Consider the following 22,769-nt stretch of genomic DNA (forward strand, 5'->3'; position numbering starts at 1 on the left):
GCAAAGAATCTCCATCTTATTTTCAGTATATGAGTAATGCATTTAAAACCTGATTGCGTTTTTTTGCCTGCTGCTGATGTTGGTGAGCATCTTTCGGTTTATGTAACTAGGTTCTGACCCTGAAGTCTTGACTAAGAAAAGCGCTTGCACCATAACTACACACGTGGTTGTGCAGCAAAAGTATACGCTGATTTAGTTCCTACAATTTCAAAATGTTTATAACTAACTGAGTAGTGATGTGCTTAAATCGAATCACACGGCTGAGCTCTTTGCAGGGTCGTGTTCTGTGAGCAGTGTTCCTGCCATGGTGGCCAGGTCCCTGGACATATGAGGAGAGATGGATTAGGTACAGCACCTTCTCTAGTGGTGCTGTACTAGTACTAGTTACTTCACTAGTAACTAGTTATTATGTCAATGCACTCTACAGAAAACACATAAACCCTTTCATTTGCCTACACAGTATAAATCACAAAACAGTATAAAGGTGCTAGAGGAGTTCCTTATCTCTTCCTCTTATCAGACAGATGACCAGGAAAAAAAACAAGTTATAAATAAAAATTACTTAGAAAAGCAGCAGGGTAATTAATATACAAGAGTGGAAAAGTGTGAACCCTCTTTATTGTATTAGTGTAGTGTTTAAATAACAGATTTTAGTTTCAATATCTTTAAAAATAACTTGTGTCCTTGTTCATGCTCACCAGGTTAACCTTTTGTTCAAGAATACCTACATGTGTTACTGTCTCTTAGAAATATCTTTTTAAACAGTGTGTTTATTTGGAACTTGATTTAACTTACAATTAGGTTTAACCTTATCTTAGTAATTCTAATGCCATAGTATGACCACAGGGATGAAATTAGAAGCAGTAAATGTGTATGCTTTAAAAAAAAAAACAAACCTGCAACAAATACGTATTATATTGTAGCTATTTATACAATTTTATTGACAGGCACCTTTACTGCAGTACACAGTCTAGAAAATAAAGAGTGTGTATATTCTTTCATTATCCCTTGCAAAAATTAAAATTCCCATGATTTTTTTTTTTATAATAAATAATTTAGCCTTTCTCCCTTTTGCTGGCAGAAGAACAGAGTCGCTGGAAAGAGAAGTTGAAATGGCAATAACTAGTTTATAACTGAGGTAATAGCTATAGGTTAAGTTTAGAATTATTTCTGGAATTAGAAACAGAATAAAAAATCAGGATGAAGGAAGAATTAAAAGGATGAGGCTTCGAAGATTTGACAGGAAAAAGTGACTTATTACACAATTGCATAGTACCGGTTCTATCAAACGTATCAACTTTGGAACTGATTATTTATACATTCTTTTACCTTCTATTTATACTCCTTGTTATAATTTTTCAGTAAGACGTTGCCATACTGGCTTGGAGATTTTTCTCAGTCATGTGGATTGGTTCTTTTCCGTGGGGTTTTTTTTTGTTTGTTTGTTTTTAAACCTGACTGAATTTTTTTGGTGAGGAGTTCCACTGGGACGGAATGGCTCACTTGGAGAAGGAAGAAAGGCAGATAAACCTCCCCAAATTATTTCCTCAGTACTGTTTGTCTTACTTTTGCTAATTTTTTTTTTAAAACTACCTCAATCTAAACAGTATATTAATCCTATTAGTTGTTTTCTTCTGACTATCTCATCTTTGTTTACTTTGATACTGATCTTTAGGTTGTATGTTTATTTTGGACCATTTCAGGCTTCTTTAATGAGACCTAAATCCACAAAAGTGAGAATGCTTTTTTTCACATTAATTACACATATTATGATAAAGTACTATATCTTATACCAAATTTCATCTTTCCTTCAGTAAATGTTCATATGTATTTTATTATTTGCAACCATTCAGATTGTGTTTATACTTGCATTTAAAAATAGATTATTTTACACCACAGTGCTTTATCCTCTGTGTCTTGCGTATTCTGTAACGTGCCTGGCCACAAGAAACACTGCCATGCTCAGCTTCCGAAGTGCCTGTTACAGGACTCCGCTTTCTGCAAAAGGGCCATCCATTCTGCACAGTGCACAAAAGTCTATCTTCAGCAATGTACAATGCTTTTAACTTCTGCGATATTGTCCATCTATGCAAAAATGTCAATCACTGTCTGCTTTGATCTCTCTTCATTTTAATATTTTTGAAAAATGTGAAACTGTTCACAGAGCTTTCTTCTTCACCAAAAAAATGTTAAAATTGATTTTTTTTTTTACTCATTTATTTTCAAATTTTATAATATTTGTAATTTTCCAGCATCTCTTTCATTGCACCAATCCTTCTGCCAAGTATGTACTAATCCTCCTCCAAAAATATTTGGGTTTTTCTCTGAGAATACTAGTTTTATGGTTATTCTCCAGTACACACAGGTATAATCCATAGCAGAATATTATCCCAAAACAAATCTCTTCGGGCATGAATTCAGTTTTTTATCAGTTTTATTGCACCACTTTTCGCATGGAAATACTGTAAGCCTCAGTCAAGTCGTTGTCCTGAGGACCTTCTGCCTAACTGCGATTCTCAACTGAAGTTTTGCAGGCATCAGTTTTTCAGCTGAATATAATCAACCTACTCGCAGGTTTCCTTTAAGTTGGAATTGCAGGACTGAGAGCTTGGCGTTTGTTATAAACTGCAACTAGGTCTGTCTCTGTAAATGAAATCTGGGGGCGGGGGGGAGTTTATCCAGATCTGACTGAAAATATATAGAGCAGTATTGCTTATGACTGAAAATACGATGAGCAAAATAAGTGACTTCTTTTTTTGTAAGCTGGTAAATGCCTAAGCACTGTTAAGGGGAAGACTTGAAGCAGCACCGTGCACCTGATATATATGTAGTTAACCAGCCATTCCTAATTTTGGATCAATTTCTGGAATTGAAATACAATTTGAAGTAATCTGCAGGTTGATTTTTTTGTTGTTGTTGTCCCAAGTCTCTTACAGAACTAAATTCCAGATAGATTTGCACCAACGTCTAAGGAATATTGAGTTATTAATACTCTACTGAGTGAGCATCTCTTTTTAACTCTGATTTGCTCTGCACAACGCATTATCCTTTTTACCAAAGTCAGATCTCATACAGTTTTTATATATTGTTCTGCAAAGGTATATGCCAAAAGCTGAGCAAACCCAGAACTTTGTAATCATATTCCTATTGACTTTTTAGTTAAGTACACAAAATAACATGGCTTAGTAATATTCTAAGCCTTTTGTCTTACCTGAACACCTTTATTGTTGCATGAGTTATAATCTGAATTAGGTCATAGGACCCTGCTTCTAACTTGTTGACTTCTAATCTGACCAACCGTGACAGAAGACAGAAGGTGAATAAAGACATTTCACAATTCATCTTGCTCATAAAGGAGCTGGTTGCTATCAGACCTTGCATCTCCTAAGGTGAAAAGGGAGTGGAGCCACTTGGATATGCAAGTGAGAGAAAGCACCAACATCTTGAGTTTTATGTCTTCTTGGGCTGTTCGCTCCAGTTGTTTGCTCTTTTGTTTGGTTAGCAAATAAGTATTATAACCTGTCTCAGAACCCTTGATACCTGTTCATTTTATGCTTGGTGCATTTAAGCCCTATCTTGCTCTATTAAAAGGCAATAGTGCACTTTGTTCCTTTTCTGTAACCTCATTATGTTGTTGCTAAATCAACTTGATAGTACCAGTGCTGGTCTCTTGAGGCTGCTGTGAGAAAGCATTTTCTGAAGAATTCCAAGAATGATGGCCAGGGAATAGGCTACTTTGATGAGGGTATGCAGCCTTCCAGAGATTTACTATGTTACTGGGTTTGGGGGAGACAATAGAATATTTTGTTGGATTTCTAATGTTTTCTGGCAGATACGTTTATAACAACTTTGGAGATCTTCCAGACTAGTCAGCAGCCTTCTAAAGCCTTTTAATTCCCATGTTCAATTAAGCACAAAAATATTTTGCTTTATTTGCATGCAAGTATTATTGATTAGTCAGGCACCAATTTCATTCTGTTAAAATGAAAGTTTAAATTAGGTAAGACCAGGTAATCATGGAGATAAACTTTATAAAAGGTATTGCATACACCTTTAGAATGAAATCACTATTTAGAGCTATTTACTTTTCTTAACTGTGCTTTTAATGGCAAGTAGACCCCCTTGGCGAAAAAATCCACTCTGCTTGTCTGAGCTGTTACTTACTTTAAAACTGTATTTTTCACCTTTGTCAGGAAAGATCAAATGTATTGGCTGTTATCCGCGAATCAGACACTTAAAAATGCTTAAAGTACATCTCACTAACATGGGTAATGTCAGGAAAGTCTTGTTTGTAATAGTGATTATGAGAGTCTCAGTTTTGTACAAAATGAACAGTGTTCTGTAATGTGTTAAATTTGGTATGAGTGCTGCCTTACTGATGCAGTACAAAAAACAACATCTGAATTTGTATTTAAATTGAATACAATTTTTGTAGACAGAAAAAATAAAATCAACATTTCCTTTCCATTTTGGTGCTCTTCAAAAATCCATAAACTAAAATCTGTTTCATTAAAAGTTATTTCCTTGTGGAGAAGATGAGAAAATGAAGTCTTAAAGCAGTTCTCAGTCAGATATACAGAAAGAATAGATTTGGGGCCTGTATTAGATAATCAAGAAAATAGGGTGAAGAAGTAAAGGGTGAGGATGTGAAAAAACTGCTGTTTTCAAAAGTTGGCTGAATCATATTGATTCCAAAGTACGTAATGCAGTTGTACTTAGGTGGGAAAACAGCCAGTTTTTATGTGTATACATGGCAATCCATACCATACAGGGGCCTGAAAGAGTTCTAGTAAGAGCTATTGGGGCCGACACATGGTTTTCTGTAATAGAAGCCTTCATTGTTTCCTAATTCTGTGAGCATACGGTATAATAGGACTGCTTAGAGGTTTCATGAGATAAATGTCTTTATTTCCCCCCAAAACCCAAAATAGATTTCTAATCGTGTTTCGATACAGTGACCCTTAAGTATTGGCATTTTATTGGGTTCTTCTACAAATCTTCCAGTTTGGGACAACTTTTCTACATTTTGTAGGTATGTGCTTCCAAATCACAAATGAATACATGTCTATACTTCTCTCTCTTTTTTTTTTTTAATTTTTATTATTTCTCTCATCCTGTGAGTAATTTTTATCAAGGTAAAGCTGTTTAAAGTAATAGACCTCATTTTAATTTTACAGCTGATCACTACAGGAATTATCCTGATAGGCGCCATGTGGGAGCAAGGCCAACCTCCTGCTATATTTAGAAGGAGAGGTTTGTGCAGCTTGCAAGCAAATCTTTAATTCCGGCAGTTGAATTTCCTGCTGCTTCCATAAGGAAATAGGTCTTTGCTTCACTGGCCTGAGCGCAAGAGGTGTATAGTGATAGAAACATAATTTCTCATTCTCCATGAAAGCATTGTAGTAGGTCTGTGCTTGGTGTTTTTGTTTATTTACTCTGCTTTTGGTAGGCCATGACTATTTGAAAAGAGTTTGCAATCAGAGTTACAGAAACAGAGAATCCTGTCTGCAAACATAACTTAAATGGGAGGAATGTCTTCAACATTCTTTATATCCTTCAGTTTTGTTGCATTATTGGTTTGCTTCCACTGGCACAAAGCGAAAATGTGTAGGTGAAGATGATGTTGCTCAGGCATGGAGAGAGTTCCATGTTAAGGGGGATATCAAATGTCAACCTAAACATGAATATAAAATTTGAAAACAGTAAAACAGTTATACATGGGTTTTCTTTTCCAGTGGAATCCTCTAGGGATCATTTTTAACACTAGCTGGTATATTTAGTAGTGACCTGGAAGCATATGTAAAATCATCACTGCACTAGTGTGCGGAGGTCACGAGGACTGAATCTCTTACTAAATTGAGTCCTGGCCACTAATAAGCATGTCAGTACAGAAGTTGGAGACTTTTCCTGGGAAACTGTGTCTCAGAAAAGGATTTTTATTTTTGCAAGAGGCAGCTATTTATAAAAGAAAATCACTGTCCATGGAAGGCCTATAGCCAAAACGGGGAATGTGACTTTTAAGCCTTTGTGTTTGCTGTTGTTACAGTATATTGGAAAGCTGAGTGCTGCTCTATTGTCAAGTCAAGAAAAAAAGGTGAAATATTGATAGGGTTCCATTAAGCCTTCCTTATAGCACTATACTGAAGTAGTTCTTTCTAAATAGCTCATCAGAAAAATAAATTTAAAAAGGTGATCTGGTATCAAAATCTATGGCTATGTAAATAAGTAAAGTAATAGCTTTCTATTTCTTAATCTGACAGATAAAGTACTATAAAGTAAAAAATTAGAAACTGAAGCTTGCACAAAATGTTGATACTACTTACAAGATCTATGGGGAAAAATTCACCATCTCTGGAAACAGTTATACCAGGATTCAGTGTGTTTTAAATAATCACTAATTGAACTAACCTTATATTTTTTTTAAGTCCTGTTGTGTGTGTTTTCTTGTAGAACTTCCAGATAATCCCACCAATTCCTTTTCCTTTCATTAGCTGTGCTTCTGGATTGAAGGTTATTTCTCACATGTCTAACGAGAGAAAAAAAAGCTAGCACGAATATAGGCATTTACAATTTACTTAATTGTTTATGTTCCTCTTTTCATAATACTTAAAACTGCAAAAGGTTGAAGTAAAATCATAGTATTTAATGGAAGCAGTCTTCAAAGGCATGATTGATGATATCATTAAACTTCATATTATTTCATAAACACCTTCATAAATCGATGTTATTTGTGTAGTGGGATGAAATTGAAAAATACCATCACAATGACTTACTATCATTCAGGGTGTATTTATTGGCTAGCCTAGGAGTTATACTCACCCAAGTGGCTACATTTGAAACAATTAGTAGGAATAATGTTGGGCTCGATGATCTTAAAGGTCTTTTCAATCTTAAATGATTCTATGTTGACCTGTTCACTTCATAATGGAAAAGGCAGTTAAGGTGATCTGAAAAAATACCTTTAGAAAATGGGGATTCATAAGCTTTCATGATATACTGATAGTGTTGAAGAGAAATAGGGTTCATCCTTGAAGGCTGTTTTCTCCCATGTTTAGTGTGTGTCTTGGTTTTTTTCCTTCTAAAGAGAAGGATTGGTTAATTTTCTTCATTTTTGATGAGGCTTTTTAAGTGTGTTTATTAATATAATAAGAATACTTGATGTTGGTGGGTTTGTTTGGTTTTTTTCTGTAAGAATACAAAGCGAAGTCAGAGGTCATCCAGTTTGATTCTACCTTTTATATAAAAAAGGAAAGTATGGGTACATTCCTGACTTACTCAAATATGGGTCTAATATGTGAAACTGAATACCCTTTGTATTTGTTGAGGTATTACAACTAGATAAGAAAACTTCTGCCATTACTGAAATAATTTATTACTGCTTCATTATTAAGTATCTTTTCGTTATGGTTTCTCAGAATTTAATAGAGTAATTATCCTACATTAAGTTTTCTTTTGTAGATTGCAGCTGCCAATCAGAGTAAGGTTATTCTTTAGCAGTAAGTACCTGTTAAATCCATTGAGTATTGAAAACTAAATGCTTTTCGAAATCGAGCTGTTTTATACTTGATACTGTAGAAATATGTTTTCACGTTAAACTTAAATGTCGTGAAAATGGTTGCAAGCTTTTCTTCATATTTTATGTGATTAAAGGTTCTAATTATGATGATGCCGTTGACAGAAACATTTGAGATTTATCAGGTTCTCAGTCCGTTCAATGTGTTTCATGAATGACATTTCATTTGAGTTAGTGATGTTACTGTATGTGAAGCCAAAGGTTTTACGGAAGTTTTTTTACAATTCAGAAGGTATTTTTATCAAGCAAACTTGTGATGACATGAGTAGTTGGTAAGACCTGCATGTTGTTGATGTTGATTGTGGACATTATTATGTAGCACCTCTCTATAAAGCTGTTGCTATTTATTTGACTTATATAGTAGCTACTCCTGTTTTATGCTAAGGTTTATGCTGGATTAAATGGGCAATAGTTACTGGGCTGTTCTTTTTGAAATTAGCACTGGTCCAGCCTTGCTAAGGGTGCTTCCAGTATTGGGTTAACAATGCATATGGACTAACTGTCAAACTTTCCTGATCTAAAATTAGGAGCAAATGAAATGCAATTTTTTTTTTTTCCTCTTAATAGTAAAGAAATGGTCGACTGCATCTGTATTTCACAGAATGAGGCGTAGGAGAATTTTTCCTTTATGTTTCTAATGGCCAAAACCTGGAGGCATCTGAGAGCTGGCTTCATTTAGAGTCTTTGTAGATTGGCATAATGTTGAGCATGCATTAAATTGTGCATACTGATTTAACGATCAGAAAAGCTCATCATAGTCTAGCTCCATCTTTCCTGCCAGCTCTGCCAGGAAGCTATGAGAAGATGTAGTACAGCTGGCTATTCTGGCTTTGAGCCATGTAGGGATTTGCCTACATAACAGGAATCCCCAGCTTCCCCTCGGAAAGAACACTTTCCAAGGCACAAGTGCTAAAATAAAAGGCAGGATCTGATTAAACCATAAACTTTAACCACCTTTTTCTCCAACGTGAGAAATTTCTATACTCACGCTATACTCATTTCCATACTCATGCTAAGTGCCAGAGGAATATTTTGTAGGGAAAGAACCAATAAATGCAGTTCGAATAGAAAAACGAGTGTATTCTTTTTTTGCTAAGTGTATATGTGTCTTCTATTGCAGATCCAAATACCCTGAACAAGCAAGGTCTGTGTAGCGAAGTTCTAGTTGGAAAGGTACAGATTTTAGAAAACACCCCTACGGAGAAGAGAGGAAGGGATAAAAATAATGTCCGTAAATCAATTTAGTGACCCAGCTGATGATGTCAACCACAAGCTGTTCGTGTGCCAGAGCTGGGTAAGCATTGGCATGCAACAGAAAATGCCACCAAAACTAGCATATTAGAGAACTGGACGCTGGTGCACTAGGAGAGAATGAATTAACTTGTTAAATTTGAATCATAAGGCAGATCATACTACTAGCGTAACAGCAAACGTGCTCTGAGGTTACCTTGCTGTGACTCACTCCAAGCAGAAACAGCATGGTATTAAGGAATCTGTTTGAAATGACACAGAGAAATACACAGTAAGAGAGCGCAAAAGGAAGTAATTTTCTTTTAAATGGAGGCAGTGCCTCATAAAAGAATTCTATTCTTTTTTTATATGTATCACTTAAATTGTTGTTAAAATTGCATGACAGTGTGTGTTATTTGCATTACCGTAAATTTCTTTGGTAATAAAGTGATTCATCTAAAGTGACTCCAATACAGATGCAAGAAACATGCTTTTTTGGCAACAGTAGTAATTATGCAGTAGGGTCCATAATTACTGACAGCATATCACTGCTTAAGAAATTGATCATTAAAACCATCTAGAACAATTATAAAATACATCTTTTTATGTATTATTCTATATTACCCATTGCTATGTCTAACTACTGTAGACTTTGGCCTAATAAACACGTCCATTTAGGAAGAGCTACAAAGACTACTTCTCAGAAAACTTGCAAGTAGCATAGTAGACATATTATGTAGCACTGCTCTGTTCTGAACACAGTATTGTCGGTGCTACAGCCCAGTGCCACTGTGTACTCGGCTGGCACAGAGCATCCATTTCAGAATCACTGAGAAGCAGAGTCCTTTCTGCTCGTGCCTATTTAAAGACCTGTGGCACCTTCTGAGGCAGCAGAAGCTTACCTCTATCTACCTTAACCTCATATTAAATTAATACTTAATCTGTCTGACCAAGCAGGGGGGTTGGACTAGATAACCTTTAGAGGTCCCTTCCAACCCAAACTATTCTATGATTCTATGAACAGTTATGCTGTGCTACAGATGTGGAAGAACTGTCCTCGGTGGACTAATGAAGGTCTGCATTTCTTGATAGAGCAACACTTACACTGAAGCAAAGTATGTTCTGTGAGCTTGGCAAGTTTTTAAATGAAAGGCCCTTTTAAACCTTAGCTATTATATTTAAATATGGGGAGTATCCTGCTAATCAAAGGACCATCTTTGTGGACTGATATGTTGAGATTTAGATAAGAGAGACTTGCTGAGTGTGACATCCTTCTTCAAGTGGCACAGATTTTGATGAGGAAAATTCCTTGGAAGTTCTTGGCACTCCAAGCAGCAGAAATGTTTAGATTACTTATTTCTTTCTAGCGCAGTCGGAGAGAGGTAATATACACCACTAAGAGACTAAGAATTGTAAGAACGTGCTGCAGAGTAAATTGTGCTGTCAAGCAGAGAAATAGTGTAGTACAACAGACTCTCTACACTAATCTTCTGTGGATCTTTGACACTGTGTGCAGCAATCACAGAAGATCTGCTGATCCTGTACAGACAGGAGGCTTTAGCACTCTTTGTAACAAAACCCATGTATTTAATCTTACTTGGCATTAAAACCATAGATAATTTGGGCTTTTTTTCTTCTGCCTTATATTCTTTGTAGAGGTGAATATTAACGTATATTTGTAATCTTCATTTATGTGAATATCCTTGTTCATAAAGATTTCCCAGATATTTTGGGGACTGTGTTTTTATTCTGTGGTGTGTTTGCATATAGTTCACTTTGACAGGAAAGGCAGCAGTCTTGCAGAGGTCGCATTCTTAGTGGAACAACTTGAGGCATTTGAACAAGAGAGTAGCAAAAATTTCTGGCATTAACTTCTGAGTGTATCTACTGGGTCTGGCTGGAATGGAGTTAGTTTTCTTCATAGCAGCCTGTATGGTGCTGTGTTTTGGATCTGTGACTAAAACAGTGTTGAAAACACCCCAGTGTTTTGGTTATTGCTGAGCAGTGCTTGCGCAGCATCATGGCCTTCTCTTCCCCCCCCGCCCCTGCTCTGCTCCACAGCAAGCAGGCTGGGAATGGGCAAGAGGCTGGGAGGGGACACAACAGGGACAGGTGACCCCAGCTGACCAGAGGGATAGCCCATGCCATAGAGCATCACACTCAGCAATAAAATCTGAGGGGTGGGGAGGTAGTCATTGCTCGGAGACTGGCTGGTCATTGGTCTGCTTATGGGAGGTAGTGAGTGATTACTACTGTGTCGTTGTTTTGTTTTGTTTTTTTCTTTCTTTCCTTCACTTATCAGCTGAGGTAAAGATAGTTTAATGAGTTTTTCTCACTCTTGCTCTTCCTGTTCTCTCTCCCCATCCCTCTGTTGGGGGGGCAGCGAGCAGCTGTGTGGTGCTTAGCTGGTGGCCGGGGTCAACCCACCCCAATGTACAATGCATTTGTCTTGAAAATTTTGTAAACAATTGAAAGCTTCATGAAAAATTAAGAATTCCTATGAATCATGCAACTAGCTACTGAACTAGTGAGGGCAGTATGAGACCTTGGCAAATATGTACAAATATGTTTCCTTTTTTTTAATTTTATTTTTAAGTTGCAACAAGCAGTTGCCCAGTAGCAAAGATCAACCTGTACAGCTGCCTCTTGTCCTTCATGAGTTCCTTCTGCACTACCTGCGGCCTGGCTGCTTACTCCCTGCTTTACACCGTGGTTCCTAGTCTGCACAAACTGCGTGTCCCCTGATGTGATGTGGTGCTCTTGCTCCCCAGCTTTCAGGCACACTCCATCAGTTACCCGGCTCGTAGGATGCCTCCATGCTCCAGCATGTTCTGTCTGCCTGACCTGCCGGTTCCTGGGGTACATACAGTGTGACTGTAAGCAAAAGCAGGAGGAACGAACCCTGTCCATCGTGGAGCTGAATACAGTAGATTAGCTCTTTAATGGACTTGGATTTTGCTCAGTGTTGAATTACTCAATTTTTACAAGGGTGGTGTGCATCAAGGCCCTAGACTGAGTCAGAAGGTGTATAATAATGAGTTTCTCTTCCATGTAAATGTAGGAAAGCTACTTAATTTCCTTGTATCTCAGAAACAATTATAAGAATTGGGCTTTTTCCAAATCATTGTCCCAACTGTTTTGTTCTAACTGACTTTGAAATGTGTTGGGTTTTTTTTCACAAAGGTTACCCAATAGGTAAAAGGATTAAGAGCATTAATATAATTCCATAATGGCGAAGGGGAAATTAATTTTGTAGCTTTGAAAGGAAAGTAAATATTTCACAGAATGGAATGCCCTTAGCATCTGTATTTTAGCTTTTTTTTTTTTTTTTTAAACTAAAGTCACACCTTATAGTGTACAAGAGCCTTTCAGGAATAGATTTATTTTAAGTTTTCATAGTGACTATAAGCCATCCTTTGTGCCAAATACTGGAATACACTACAAGGCATACTTATTGCAGAGTCACAGTCGTAAATTCATATTGTCGTTCTATAATCATTATCAAATAAGTATTTAATACTTATTTACTATCTGTCGAACATTTAGAAATATCTCTAATTGTGATTACTAAAGTGGAATAATGAGCAAGTTTATCAATAATGATAGCTGTATATGGCCCTGTTTTTGCAAATATTGACAGGTTCAAATTTTGGTGTCTGACAAATTCCTGAGATTCTGGGAAGAAGTATAAAATGGGAGTTAAATGGGATGAATACTCATAAAATTATCATCTTGAACAGTAGTTGCATATTTTTTGATTGTAAATAATTATCACACTCAGAATAGAGACAGCCAGTCATACAAATAGCATACGCTGAAATAGAACATACTACTTTGAAAACTGAATTATTGTTAACCAGTGTAGCACAACGTCAGCTGATCTAATCGTTTAAAAATCTCATGCTACATTTCAGCAAGAATGCCATAAAATAGATTCAGTATTATAACTACTAAGTAATTTTTCATGGTCGCAGTTTTGAATTTCAGTGAAAAAAAAAAAATTCATATAGCCAGTTTTATGGTTTTGGGTTCCTTTTCAATATATTAATAGAGAAGTTGTATTGTGTGTTAGTGTAGTAATAAGAAACAGTTAACAGAGTCGGAAGGTCAGCAACAGCTAAACAGAGGAATAAAACCATCCTTTTTTTCTCAGAAAAATCTGACTTGATACTAATTTTAATCTTAGTAAAATGTGAAGTTATTTATGGTCAAGCTTAGATGCATTAATATTTGTTAATTGGAATCGGGGACTGAAGACCTGTGTATCTGATGGCCTTATTATGTTTTTGCATTGGAAGGCCCATGTGAGAACAGTGGGAATACTCAAAATAATTGTGCTTTTATATGCAGTGATGAAGATGATGTTTTCCAAGGAAGAAACTTGACTCACATAGGGGAAAATGAATACTAGACTACCTCTCATTAGCCTTTGATCCAGCAGTGATGGATAGTAGAATGGTAACAAAACAAAATCTGCTTGTTTTAATCACTCATTCATTTCACAGTAACGTTTTCAATATTCATGACTTTCTGCAGGTTTACATGGGGGTCTCGTCTTATATTCCTGTTCTTTTATGAAATACCTAGTATTAAGTGAGTGTGTGTATTTGAGTGCCATTAAATTGTTTCAGGCCTACGTTTTTGTAGCTTAGTATAATTAAAGAATATTAACGAGAACACTTTCATAGTGCTGGGGGTAAAAAGGAAAGCATACGTTCTCATGGCACATTGTAGCACTTTCTAAATCCTAAATGATAATAGTGATGTTGTCAACAAAGTTGATGATAATGCTTTATTTGGTGTGCGTTGCCAAACAGTTCTGTACTGGGACCATGGCTGGGGACTGCAAACTGCAGACTGGGCAGGAGTGGACTCTGGAGTTGCATCCTGGCAAAGAGCCTTTCAAGTAAAAGAGGCAGAAAATCAGTTCTTTTTGCCCCTTATTTCTTGTCACTATTACATCATCAATTGTACTTTCCTAGACAAATGCACTTGGATTTATTTAGTGTTTCCCTGTGATTTTTTAGAAAAAGTAGAAATTTTAGAAATTATTACTACATTATTACAATTTAGTGTTAATGAGGATCACAGTTAACATAAAGGGAAACTTTGTTTCAGGATTTGGAGAGTTAAAAATAAGTTCCATATGTTCAAATGACAGATAATGTTGTTAATGTCTGATGCTGTAAGTGTAAGTTTAGGAAATGTAGCCAATCTCTTGTTTGTGGACGGGCAATATAAGCAATTATTACATTAAGTTTGTTCTGTCACCAGCAAGGAGATACAATAGAGACCATGCTATTTATAAAAAAATTTGTGAGATATATTTTGGAACCGTGGAGTTCAGATGGGAGAAACTCAGAACAGGGAATGAGTTTTGCATCATTTTTAAAATGACGCACTGAAAAGAGGGATCCCCTAATCATATTTTTCACTTAAATTAACAATCTGATTTTTCAAACTTTTTCACTGATACCACATAGTTGACTGGTGCATCTGTCTGTATGTAGGCACCTGAACCTAAAGCCAGGCAACACATATGAAAACCCAAGACTGGCATGTGTCCCAGAAGAAAAACTAGAAGTAGCTAATAGATTCATCAGAACTCGCAAACAGCTGCATTTTAAAGGAGAAGGTGTTCATGAATCCTTCAGGACGCTTGTGAACATCTTTTGTTTGTATTCAGGTTTTTTTGTTTGCTTGTTTGAAGGATTTTATTCATTTCAATTTATTCAATTAAAATTTTGTTTAGCAATCATAATGTGGATGCCACTTGGTGCTGTCGTTTGCTTCTGAATGACTGTATGGCATATGTACCACAGAATCATCGGATTTAGAATATTGCAAATTCCAATTGTGGGATGTTGATGGAAGGGTAGGTGAAGAATTCGTGGATTTTGTTCCCAACTCTGTATTCTTCTTTGAACTTTAAATATTTTAAACATTTTTGTTTAGTTGGAGAGTTGCTTATTAAGTGGATGAATCACCTTGAGTTTTCATAATTAGCCGTCTTTCTTTGTCATTGCCTAATATGGCAGAGCTTACGTTCTTTTTCTTTTGGCTTTTTCAGGTATGAATACAAGCAAGAGTGAGACAGTGAAAGAGCACCCATTAAAACCCTCTAGAAGATCTATGCCATGCCTAGCCCAGAGCCAAACACATCCTCAGAGTCTGAGGAAGCATTCGTCATTTCTGCAGCCAAATCGTGTGCAGCCACAGCCCCGGCCTCAGCCTCTAAGTGCAGGGACATCTACAGCTACAGTGGATGTGGTGTCAGAACGAGGTAGGAGGTTCTTCTCTTGCAGGAGCTTGTTCCAACACTGGGAATGGAAGGGATGTATGGCAACATCATTTGAAATCCTGTGGTGTCTTAGATATAATTTTTTTAGCATCTTTCAATAAATTATAGGGACATCTGATAAGCGTTGATTTGTTTAGATATCTGCGGTTTGTTGGAGAGATGTTTTTGCACAAAACAGTTAGAAGAACCATGGTACTGAGTTCTTGAGTGAATCTCTGTAATGTTTGAAGTGAGGCTTAAACTAATTTTTATTTTGCTTTTCTGAATTACGAGATTACTTTCTTCTCACTGAAAACAAGACAAGAAAGTGCCCCTATATGCTGGGGAAGAGCGTGAAGGTTTCTGTAGTCTGTCCTAGGAGAGAGAGAGAAAAAATAAATATTAGGCTTTTGGCAAGAAATGTCTTTAAGTATGAACATGTAGGAGCAGATACATTCATTCATGAATAGCAGAGTCGGGGAAGAGTGGTATGGAGAGAATGAAAGAAAAGGCAGAAAATCCCTATGAATTTTAGCTTGTGTTGGAAAAAAGAACTACTTTTATTTTATGATTTTTATTTTAACAGATAAACATGCCTTAACAGCGAGACTAGTCTAGTTGGAGATCCCAATCACTGTGTGTGTTTTCTGTTGCCAACTGTTGCCATACACTATTGCCAACTGTGTGTGACCCTTTATAGAATATATTAACTTGGCTGGTTTCTGCTACTAAATTTTGATAAGTCCTTCCTTAATGTTGATAGGCATTAATTATTACTATAGTAAGTTATTTCACCGAGTTAAACTCCTCTCAGGAATAGAGTGAAAGTCTTCATTAAAGTGATCTTGTTCTTTTTTCCACCAATGGAAAGTGCTCTTCAAAATTTCAGCCTAAAGTTTTTCATTTGAGTCACTGACAGCTTTACAGAGTGTATCTTTTAGTTACAAAATACATGTGAATGCTGATACGAATATTGCATTTATTCCAGCTAAAGTGATGGAGACTTTGGAAAACAACTTGCTTAAGCTGTCTAATACAGAATACAGTGATCCATTTTTAGGTAAGTTTGTGTCTGAACTGAAATAATAATAAATTAATGATTCTTCAATTACACTTGCAGTATTTAAGTGTGGAAAGGCCATACTTACCCTGAACTGCCAGGTTTTTTGAAAGAGGAGACTAAATGTGGCTAAAAAAATATGTGCTGTCATAAATTTCCTGATTTCTTTCTCACCTTGTAGCCTAGCAGTAAATAGGGACTAAAGGCAGAGAAGTATTTTTTTCATACATTCAGTGTAACCTTTTCCCATAACAATCCTTCATAATATACTCACTTGGAAGCATGTATTTGAAATTCCTTTGAAATAATTATTATTCAATTATTATTATTCCTGTATAGTCATGGTATTCAGTATTGTCACAGCTGCAGTTATGTTGTTGTTTTTGCTTTAGATCTTCATGTATAAAAAGTGTTCCAATCTGGCCAAAAAAAAAAGTGACACAGAAAAATATCTATAATTGGGGCATATTTGTACCTGCATTAAGGCCATTTTGATACTTTAATTAAGTCGAAGAAAGTAGGAAAGGAGTTATTCTTAGAATAATCCTATACTTGCAACTGCAAAATGAGTCTGTATATACGGTAATTTGCAAGTTCCAAAATTAATTAACTTTTAAATTCCCTGGCTGTGTATTAGCCATCTGAAGTACACACGGATATTGCTGCACCTTGCACAACTACTGTGGAAGATCTTTTTGCTCACAGTCAAGGTAGCATCAAACTAGAAATCGTATCTTCATGCTGAAGGAAAGAGATCTGCTTTCAGAAAGCTATTTCTGCTCACCTCTCACATGTTTTAGCATTGCTTTTTCTTGATGCCCAAAATACGTGATAGATGAGAAGCTCTTCAAGGTCTCCTAAAGAGGTAGCTACTGGAAATGTGAGTGAAATTGATACTTCCTCCAAAACAAAATCAAAATGTTCCAAAATCATGACAGACCAAAAATTTGGCATGAAGACTGTATAAGAAAATCATGTGTCTCAGTAAAGTTCCAGTTGAAGCTACTGCACTCTCTTAGTGCAATTGGTTTCATTGGGTAGGCAAGCATGGGTACTAGAAGATTCTACTGTTATAATTTGCTTCAATTTTTTTTTTAATATCCTGTTCTATTTTTTACTAATTGCTTACACATACACATGCTGATATTATTGCATATTTACGTATGGCAGCAGTAATTCTTTCTCATAGTAAGTGATGCGCTGTTTTTCATTCACATCACCTAGTTTTAACCTGAAAAGAAACACGGAGGGCTCAGTGATTGAGGAAAAGATAGATTGAGTCTCATCAGCTCAAAATTGTATTAAACTTTGGTGTAGATGTTTCTCCTCTTCTGACTACAGCTATGCTCTTTGAAGAGACAGAAGAAATATTTAAATGGTAGCCCTTTGCTAACTTGATTCATTAATTTGCCTGTGTTAATTGAGTCAATCCCAAATTAGATCACTGAAATCTGTGAAGTTATTCTGTATTTACAGAAGTGTAATTGGTTGGGATGTTCAGCTACAAGCAAGAAAGGAAACAGTATTTATGAATAAATCCCAGAAGTCAGTAGTAAGAATTGCCTTAGATAAAAATCAGCATTATCAGGTTCACAAAGAGAAATCAGGGACAGTTAAAGGTGCGTTTAAAAAAATGGCCTTTCTGTAAGCCTTCAAAATACAGTTTGTTTGCGCTTGAGGATCGATTTATGTGGGTAAGAATTTGTCTCCCAGACTAAAATTTTTGATTTTTTTCCTGAATCTGGGGGAAAAAGAAAAAAAAAGGGGGGGGGGGGGGGGGGGAAGGAATATTGCTGATTGATCACCAAATAGGTGAAAACGGTGCAGCACTGTTGCATGCTTTAGTCAGTACTCTGGCACTTTGATGGAGTTTGCAAAATAGGCTGATTAATGGGTATCATCTTCTTAGTGAACCTTTTCAAACTGCTCTCCTGAGAACATGGAAGGATGCTGAATTAAGTGAATGTGGTGAATTTTTAATTAGGCAGCATCATGGAATTGTACATAAAATAGGCCAAATGGCTTTCTCCTCTTCCAGAATTGTGTCTGTAGACAAACTATCTTCTTGTGAGAAGGGGATTAACAGGAATCAGATAAAAGATTTCAGTGGAAAGGTTCTCTTTTATTTCAGTTGACTATAGATGAGGCCATAAATCTGTTTGGTTAGTGACGTCGATGGATTTATAAAGTAAGAAGATAATGTATTACACCTTTGTTACTGCTTACACAGACAAACGGGATCAAGGACATTATGGATTTATGTTCTTTTTCCTCTGTCAGTTTTAGGTGGTAAGTAATGGTTTTAGTTTGAGGAATCAGTAAATACAAGCAAAGTAACAGGCATTGAGCTTTGTAACACGTAACATGAACTATGAGGTTTCAGACGCGCTGGAATGCTCAGTACTTAGCCAAAGCTTCGTGGAAATACCCACCCAGTGAAGGTTATGATCAGGGCTTTCGGATCTTACCTAGGTGGAAATCGCCTATTGCTTGGATCTGGACATTAAGTAAAATGTTACGCCTTGCATTTCTCAAAGCGTGGTTGTAGAATTTGGTGTTAAGAGCAAAATCATGTTATTGCCTCTACTTCCTTGAAAAAGTGTGTTCTTTTCCTATATGTTTGCATTACAGAAGAGTATAAAGTTCTGGTTTAAGTGACCTTTCTCACTTGCTGTGACTTGAGTTCACAAAAGATAAAAATAAGATCAGAGTCCCCAGTTCATCGAAGAATGTTAATCCCTCCAGCTGCACTGCAGCTTCTTTTAAGATTTTTTACTCATCAAATGAGTGAAAGATTCCTGCTTTTTGACTGTTCAGAAAATGCCTTTTTACCTAAGAACTTCTCCAAGAGACCAATATGCCTGCTAACCTATATGATGTAGTTAGTGAAAAACTAATTACGGTGAATTTATTCTCGACAACAAGACACGTTCATTTTTGTCAACTCATTTAGCTGCAAGTAGCCAGTCAAATCCTATAACCACACACATGGAGGAATTTTATGAATAAGCTTTTTGGTGAGAACATTCCAATTGGTCAAGATTTCTTCAGAAATATTTAAGCAAGGTTAGAAGAGGCTAGGATTTCTCGCTGTCGAGGAGACAACCGCAGAGTAACCAGTACCCTGCTGCTGAAGCTGTGTGTCAGGGAAGTGGAAGACTGAGGTTCCAGTTACTGAATTGTACGGGAAGGACCAACATCGTGACGTTAAGTTACAGACTGTCTTGAGGTAATACTTGAAATTTTTCCTGAAAGATGCCTAAAGTTTTTGTTCTAGTATGAAATGGGAAGACTTCAGAGCAGCTTTTATAGAGGCAGTAGAAGTATTTACTGCCTAGGTATGTAACCTTTGATGCCAGACACAGGAGAGATGCTTCGGTGAGATGACAGAGACAGTCAGGCTAAGTCTCAGTGTGGTATTTTAGGTAACATGAACAGTATATCTGTGATACAGGACTTACCTGGACTGCTCTCTCATGTTGATGCAATGGTCACAAATACCTAAAAGGCATAGATTTAGCAAAACAGGAAAAATCTTTTTCATACTTTTTTTAGAATTGAGTGTCGGGATCTTATAAGAAGTAAGTAAAAAAAAAAAAAACAACCAAACTTGTGTTGTATTTGTAGATACATGTAATTGTGTTACACAAGAACCTGGATGTTGAAGTCTGAACTCATTGCTCTAACAATATAATTCCAGTGTCATCCATTTTTTAATACATTTGAAAGTCACGCCAGTGATACTCAGACATTTGATATTCATTCTCTCAAAGGGAATTCAACATTATACTTTTTTTTCCAAAGTCTTCTGTTTGTGGATACTTGCTTAAAAATGTAGTGTATATTTATATTCCATTCTGGTTTTACTGTGCTTTGTTTTTCTTCTGAAGGACATGCTCAGTAATTACTTTGATTGTGCCAGCTGGATTTAAATGACATAGCTTTAACTTCAATTACTGAATTTCTGGCTTTACTGCAGCTACCAATAATAGCTTGTGGCTTTAGTTGGGGCTGGAAAAAATAAATGGGGAATATTAGTTCCTAGTAGCTAGATAGTAACTACATACAGAAAGTCACACATATAAAAATTTGTTTTCCTCTAGCACTTTTTTTTAAGCTCTAGAAATATAACAGAATTGCAGCCACATTAAAGTTAACTAATGAATTACTTAACCCAGGAGCTGCTCCACTGGTGTGGGGGTATGCCTGTGTGCACATGCATGTATAAAGAAACAGTAATTGGTAAATTTTTAAAATAACACTTTTCTTTTTCCTTAAAGGCCATCATATGCAGAAAGGGAATGAACCTTATCTTTGAACTATCACAAATTTGGCTGGCCATCTTTTCTAAAAGAAATCTGAATGTAAACAATTTTGATTAAGGTTATTTGCACTAGAATTTTGTCTCCGTGAACAGCTGAAAAATCATCTTCAGTAATCTCTTAAAATTATAGGAGGTGGTTACTGCATACCATTTTGGAGTTTTGAGTGTGCTTTAGAAATCAATTGACTGAATTTAAGAGAAGTTAGCAGTTCTTTATTGTTGAACTGAAAAGTACTCTTGAGTTAAGCTGAAGGGAATTTACATGATTTGCAGGAGAATTTGTTTTACTTTATTTCAGTAATAATTCCCTTTTTCTAAGAAGAATCATTTTTTTTCTTGACGTAACTGAGATAAACGCTCTCATCTAATGCATGGTACAGGTGAAAAAGAACTGTGCAAGGTGCAAAGGCTCACAAAACCAGGAAATAATATTCCACTGAATAGTCTGATCTTTTCTCAAATTGTCCTTTGCTTTAGCAAAAGGAATAGAAGGACAGTGGCATTTTTCTGTTTTCTGTTTTCTTTTAAGACATGTTTTCTCTAGCATCAGATTACCACTGAAATCACTAAGGCCTGTTACTGAAAAGAAAAATTAAATAACTTTCTGAAGACGCTGCGGATACAATTTAGCAACAACACATTCAAAATGCCGGCCTAAATCCCAGAGCCTATCTGGAGTCTCATATACTTTGGACTGATAGGTGACTTGTTTTTCCATTTGCTAGGTCCCTTTCTGTTGAAATTAGTATCATTAGTGTTGCCAGGTTTGACTTCCTTTTTTTTTTATGTTCCCTTTCAAACACTGTGAGCCAGATTTACAAAAGGGATTTCTTATTATACTACAGGTTAATGCCTTTAAAAATCCAGTTTATCACATACATAGCTAAGGCATGAAGATTTTCAGGAGTTAGGCCATATTGGAAGTCCAATTAGACTAGAAGAAAGACTTGTGAATCTGATAGTCTGCTTGTTAACTTAAAAATCCAATTTGCTCATTCTAATGCAAATAAGCATATAAGTAGCTTTCTGCAGATCCTACCATCAGAAATGGTAGGGGATCTGCCCTCCACTGTTAGGCTGAAATATTTCATTTCAAATAAGATGCAAAAAATGACTAATGGATAATATAATCAATAGAAATTGGCATTCAGGATTTAGATATAATGAGTATCTAATTTTTAAGTTATTTGGCAAATAAAGCCAATACTCATTAGCAAGTAAACCAGCACCAAGTCTTTTTATTCTTTTTTCAATTCTTTTTTTTTTTCAGAATTAGGTTAATTATGAGGGATTTATGCATAGTAAGTTATCTTCCTTAGCATGACATGAAATCCTTCCTAGATAGGAACTTGATCATGAGTGAGGTAGTTCGTAATTTTTCTGTAATGGTTACCTTGTATTCTGAATGTATCCTGAATCCAATTACTACAAAGCTTATCTGTAAGAACCTCCCTTATTTATGTGCCATGCTGCAGTGTAGTGAACTGAGAAATGAAGACCTGAACCAAAATTAACAATCCAACGAAGTATCACAAGAACTGCATGATAAAAACTTTTTTCGGTACTTGATTACAGAAGTGCTTGTAAGTGAATTTTGATTAAGTGATGTTACGATAAACCAAAATGGACAGAATAACCTGTGCAATACATACAATGTTAACATGAAAGGAGGAACTGAAAGATCACAGAGGATATGACTCAAGAAAACCGAGTTCAGTTTCTGCTTCAGCAGAAACGTGATGTTTCCATTGTGACTTTTAGAATAATTTTTTCAGAGGCTTGTGGTCCTTAGGCAATGCCTGCATAGGTAAGGGCCATCACATCTATTCTGACTGTGTTGTGAGACAGCTGAAAAGCTGCATTAAGACGTTTTTTCCTATACCTGGTGTCTGAGGGAATTGTCCAGCTCCCATGTTAGAGCTGGTTCATGCCTGGAGAGCTGGCAGCGTGGATGAAGAAGCTGTGTGATCAGTTATGAGCATAGTGCTTGCTGACGCATAATAAGGATTAGGCTTCGGAAAGCTTAATACTGAGGTTCAAAATACTGAAGTGCTTTAGGCATTTAATGTGCCTGTACCAATTCTGTACACCATCTTAACTCCTCCAAACAGCAATAATACCTGCCTGACTCCCTATTTAAAAATGAGAAATACTCTGTGTAATGGTTACCACTGTCTGAAAACTCATGAGAAATTGTACATTAAAAAAAGCCTGCGCTTGTCTGTTATGGTAGTGTTTGATATATAAATACACATACACAGGTAGCTGAAAAACCTGTGTTACGAATACAATATAGCATTAC

At 36.2% G+C, this 22,769-nt stretch overlaps 1 protein-coding gene across 4 annotated transcripts in view; it reads left to right on the top strand.

Annotated features, from left to right (window-relative positions):
• The window catches only part of ANO3 (anoctamin 3), a 223,808-nt gene that overhangs the window by 108,106 nt on the left and 92,933 nt on the right, over window positions 1-22,769 (top strand). For all 4 annotated transcript variants that reach the window (XM_076343847.1, XM_076343848.1, XM_076343849.1 and 1 more), the window contains exons 2-3: window positions 14,874-15,086; window positions 16,072-16,143. In XM_076343847.1, the coding sequence (XP_076199962.1) occupies window positions 14,874-15,086; window positions 16,072-16,143 (285 nt within the window). The remainder of the gene's footprint in view (window positions 1-14,873; window positions 15,087-16,071; window positions 16,144-22,769) is intronic.

This window comes from Aptenodytes patagonicus, chromosome 7, assembly GCF_965638725.1.
Source record: "Aptenodytes patagonicus chromosome 7, bAptPat1.pri.cur, whole genome shotgun sequence".
NCBI classification, from domain to species: Eukaryota; Metazoa; Chordata; class Aves; order Sphenisciformes; family Spheniscidae; genus Aptenodytes; species Aptenodytes patagonicus.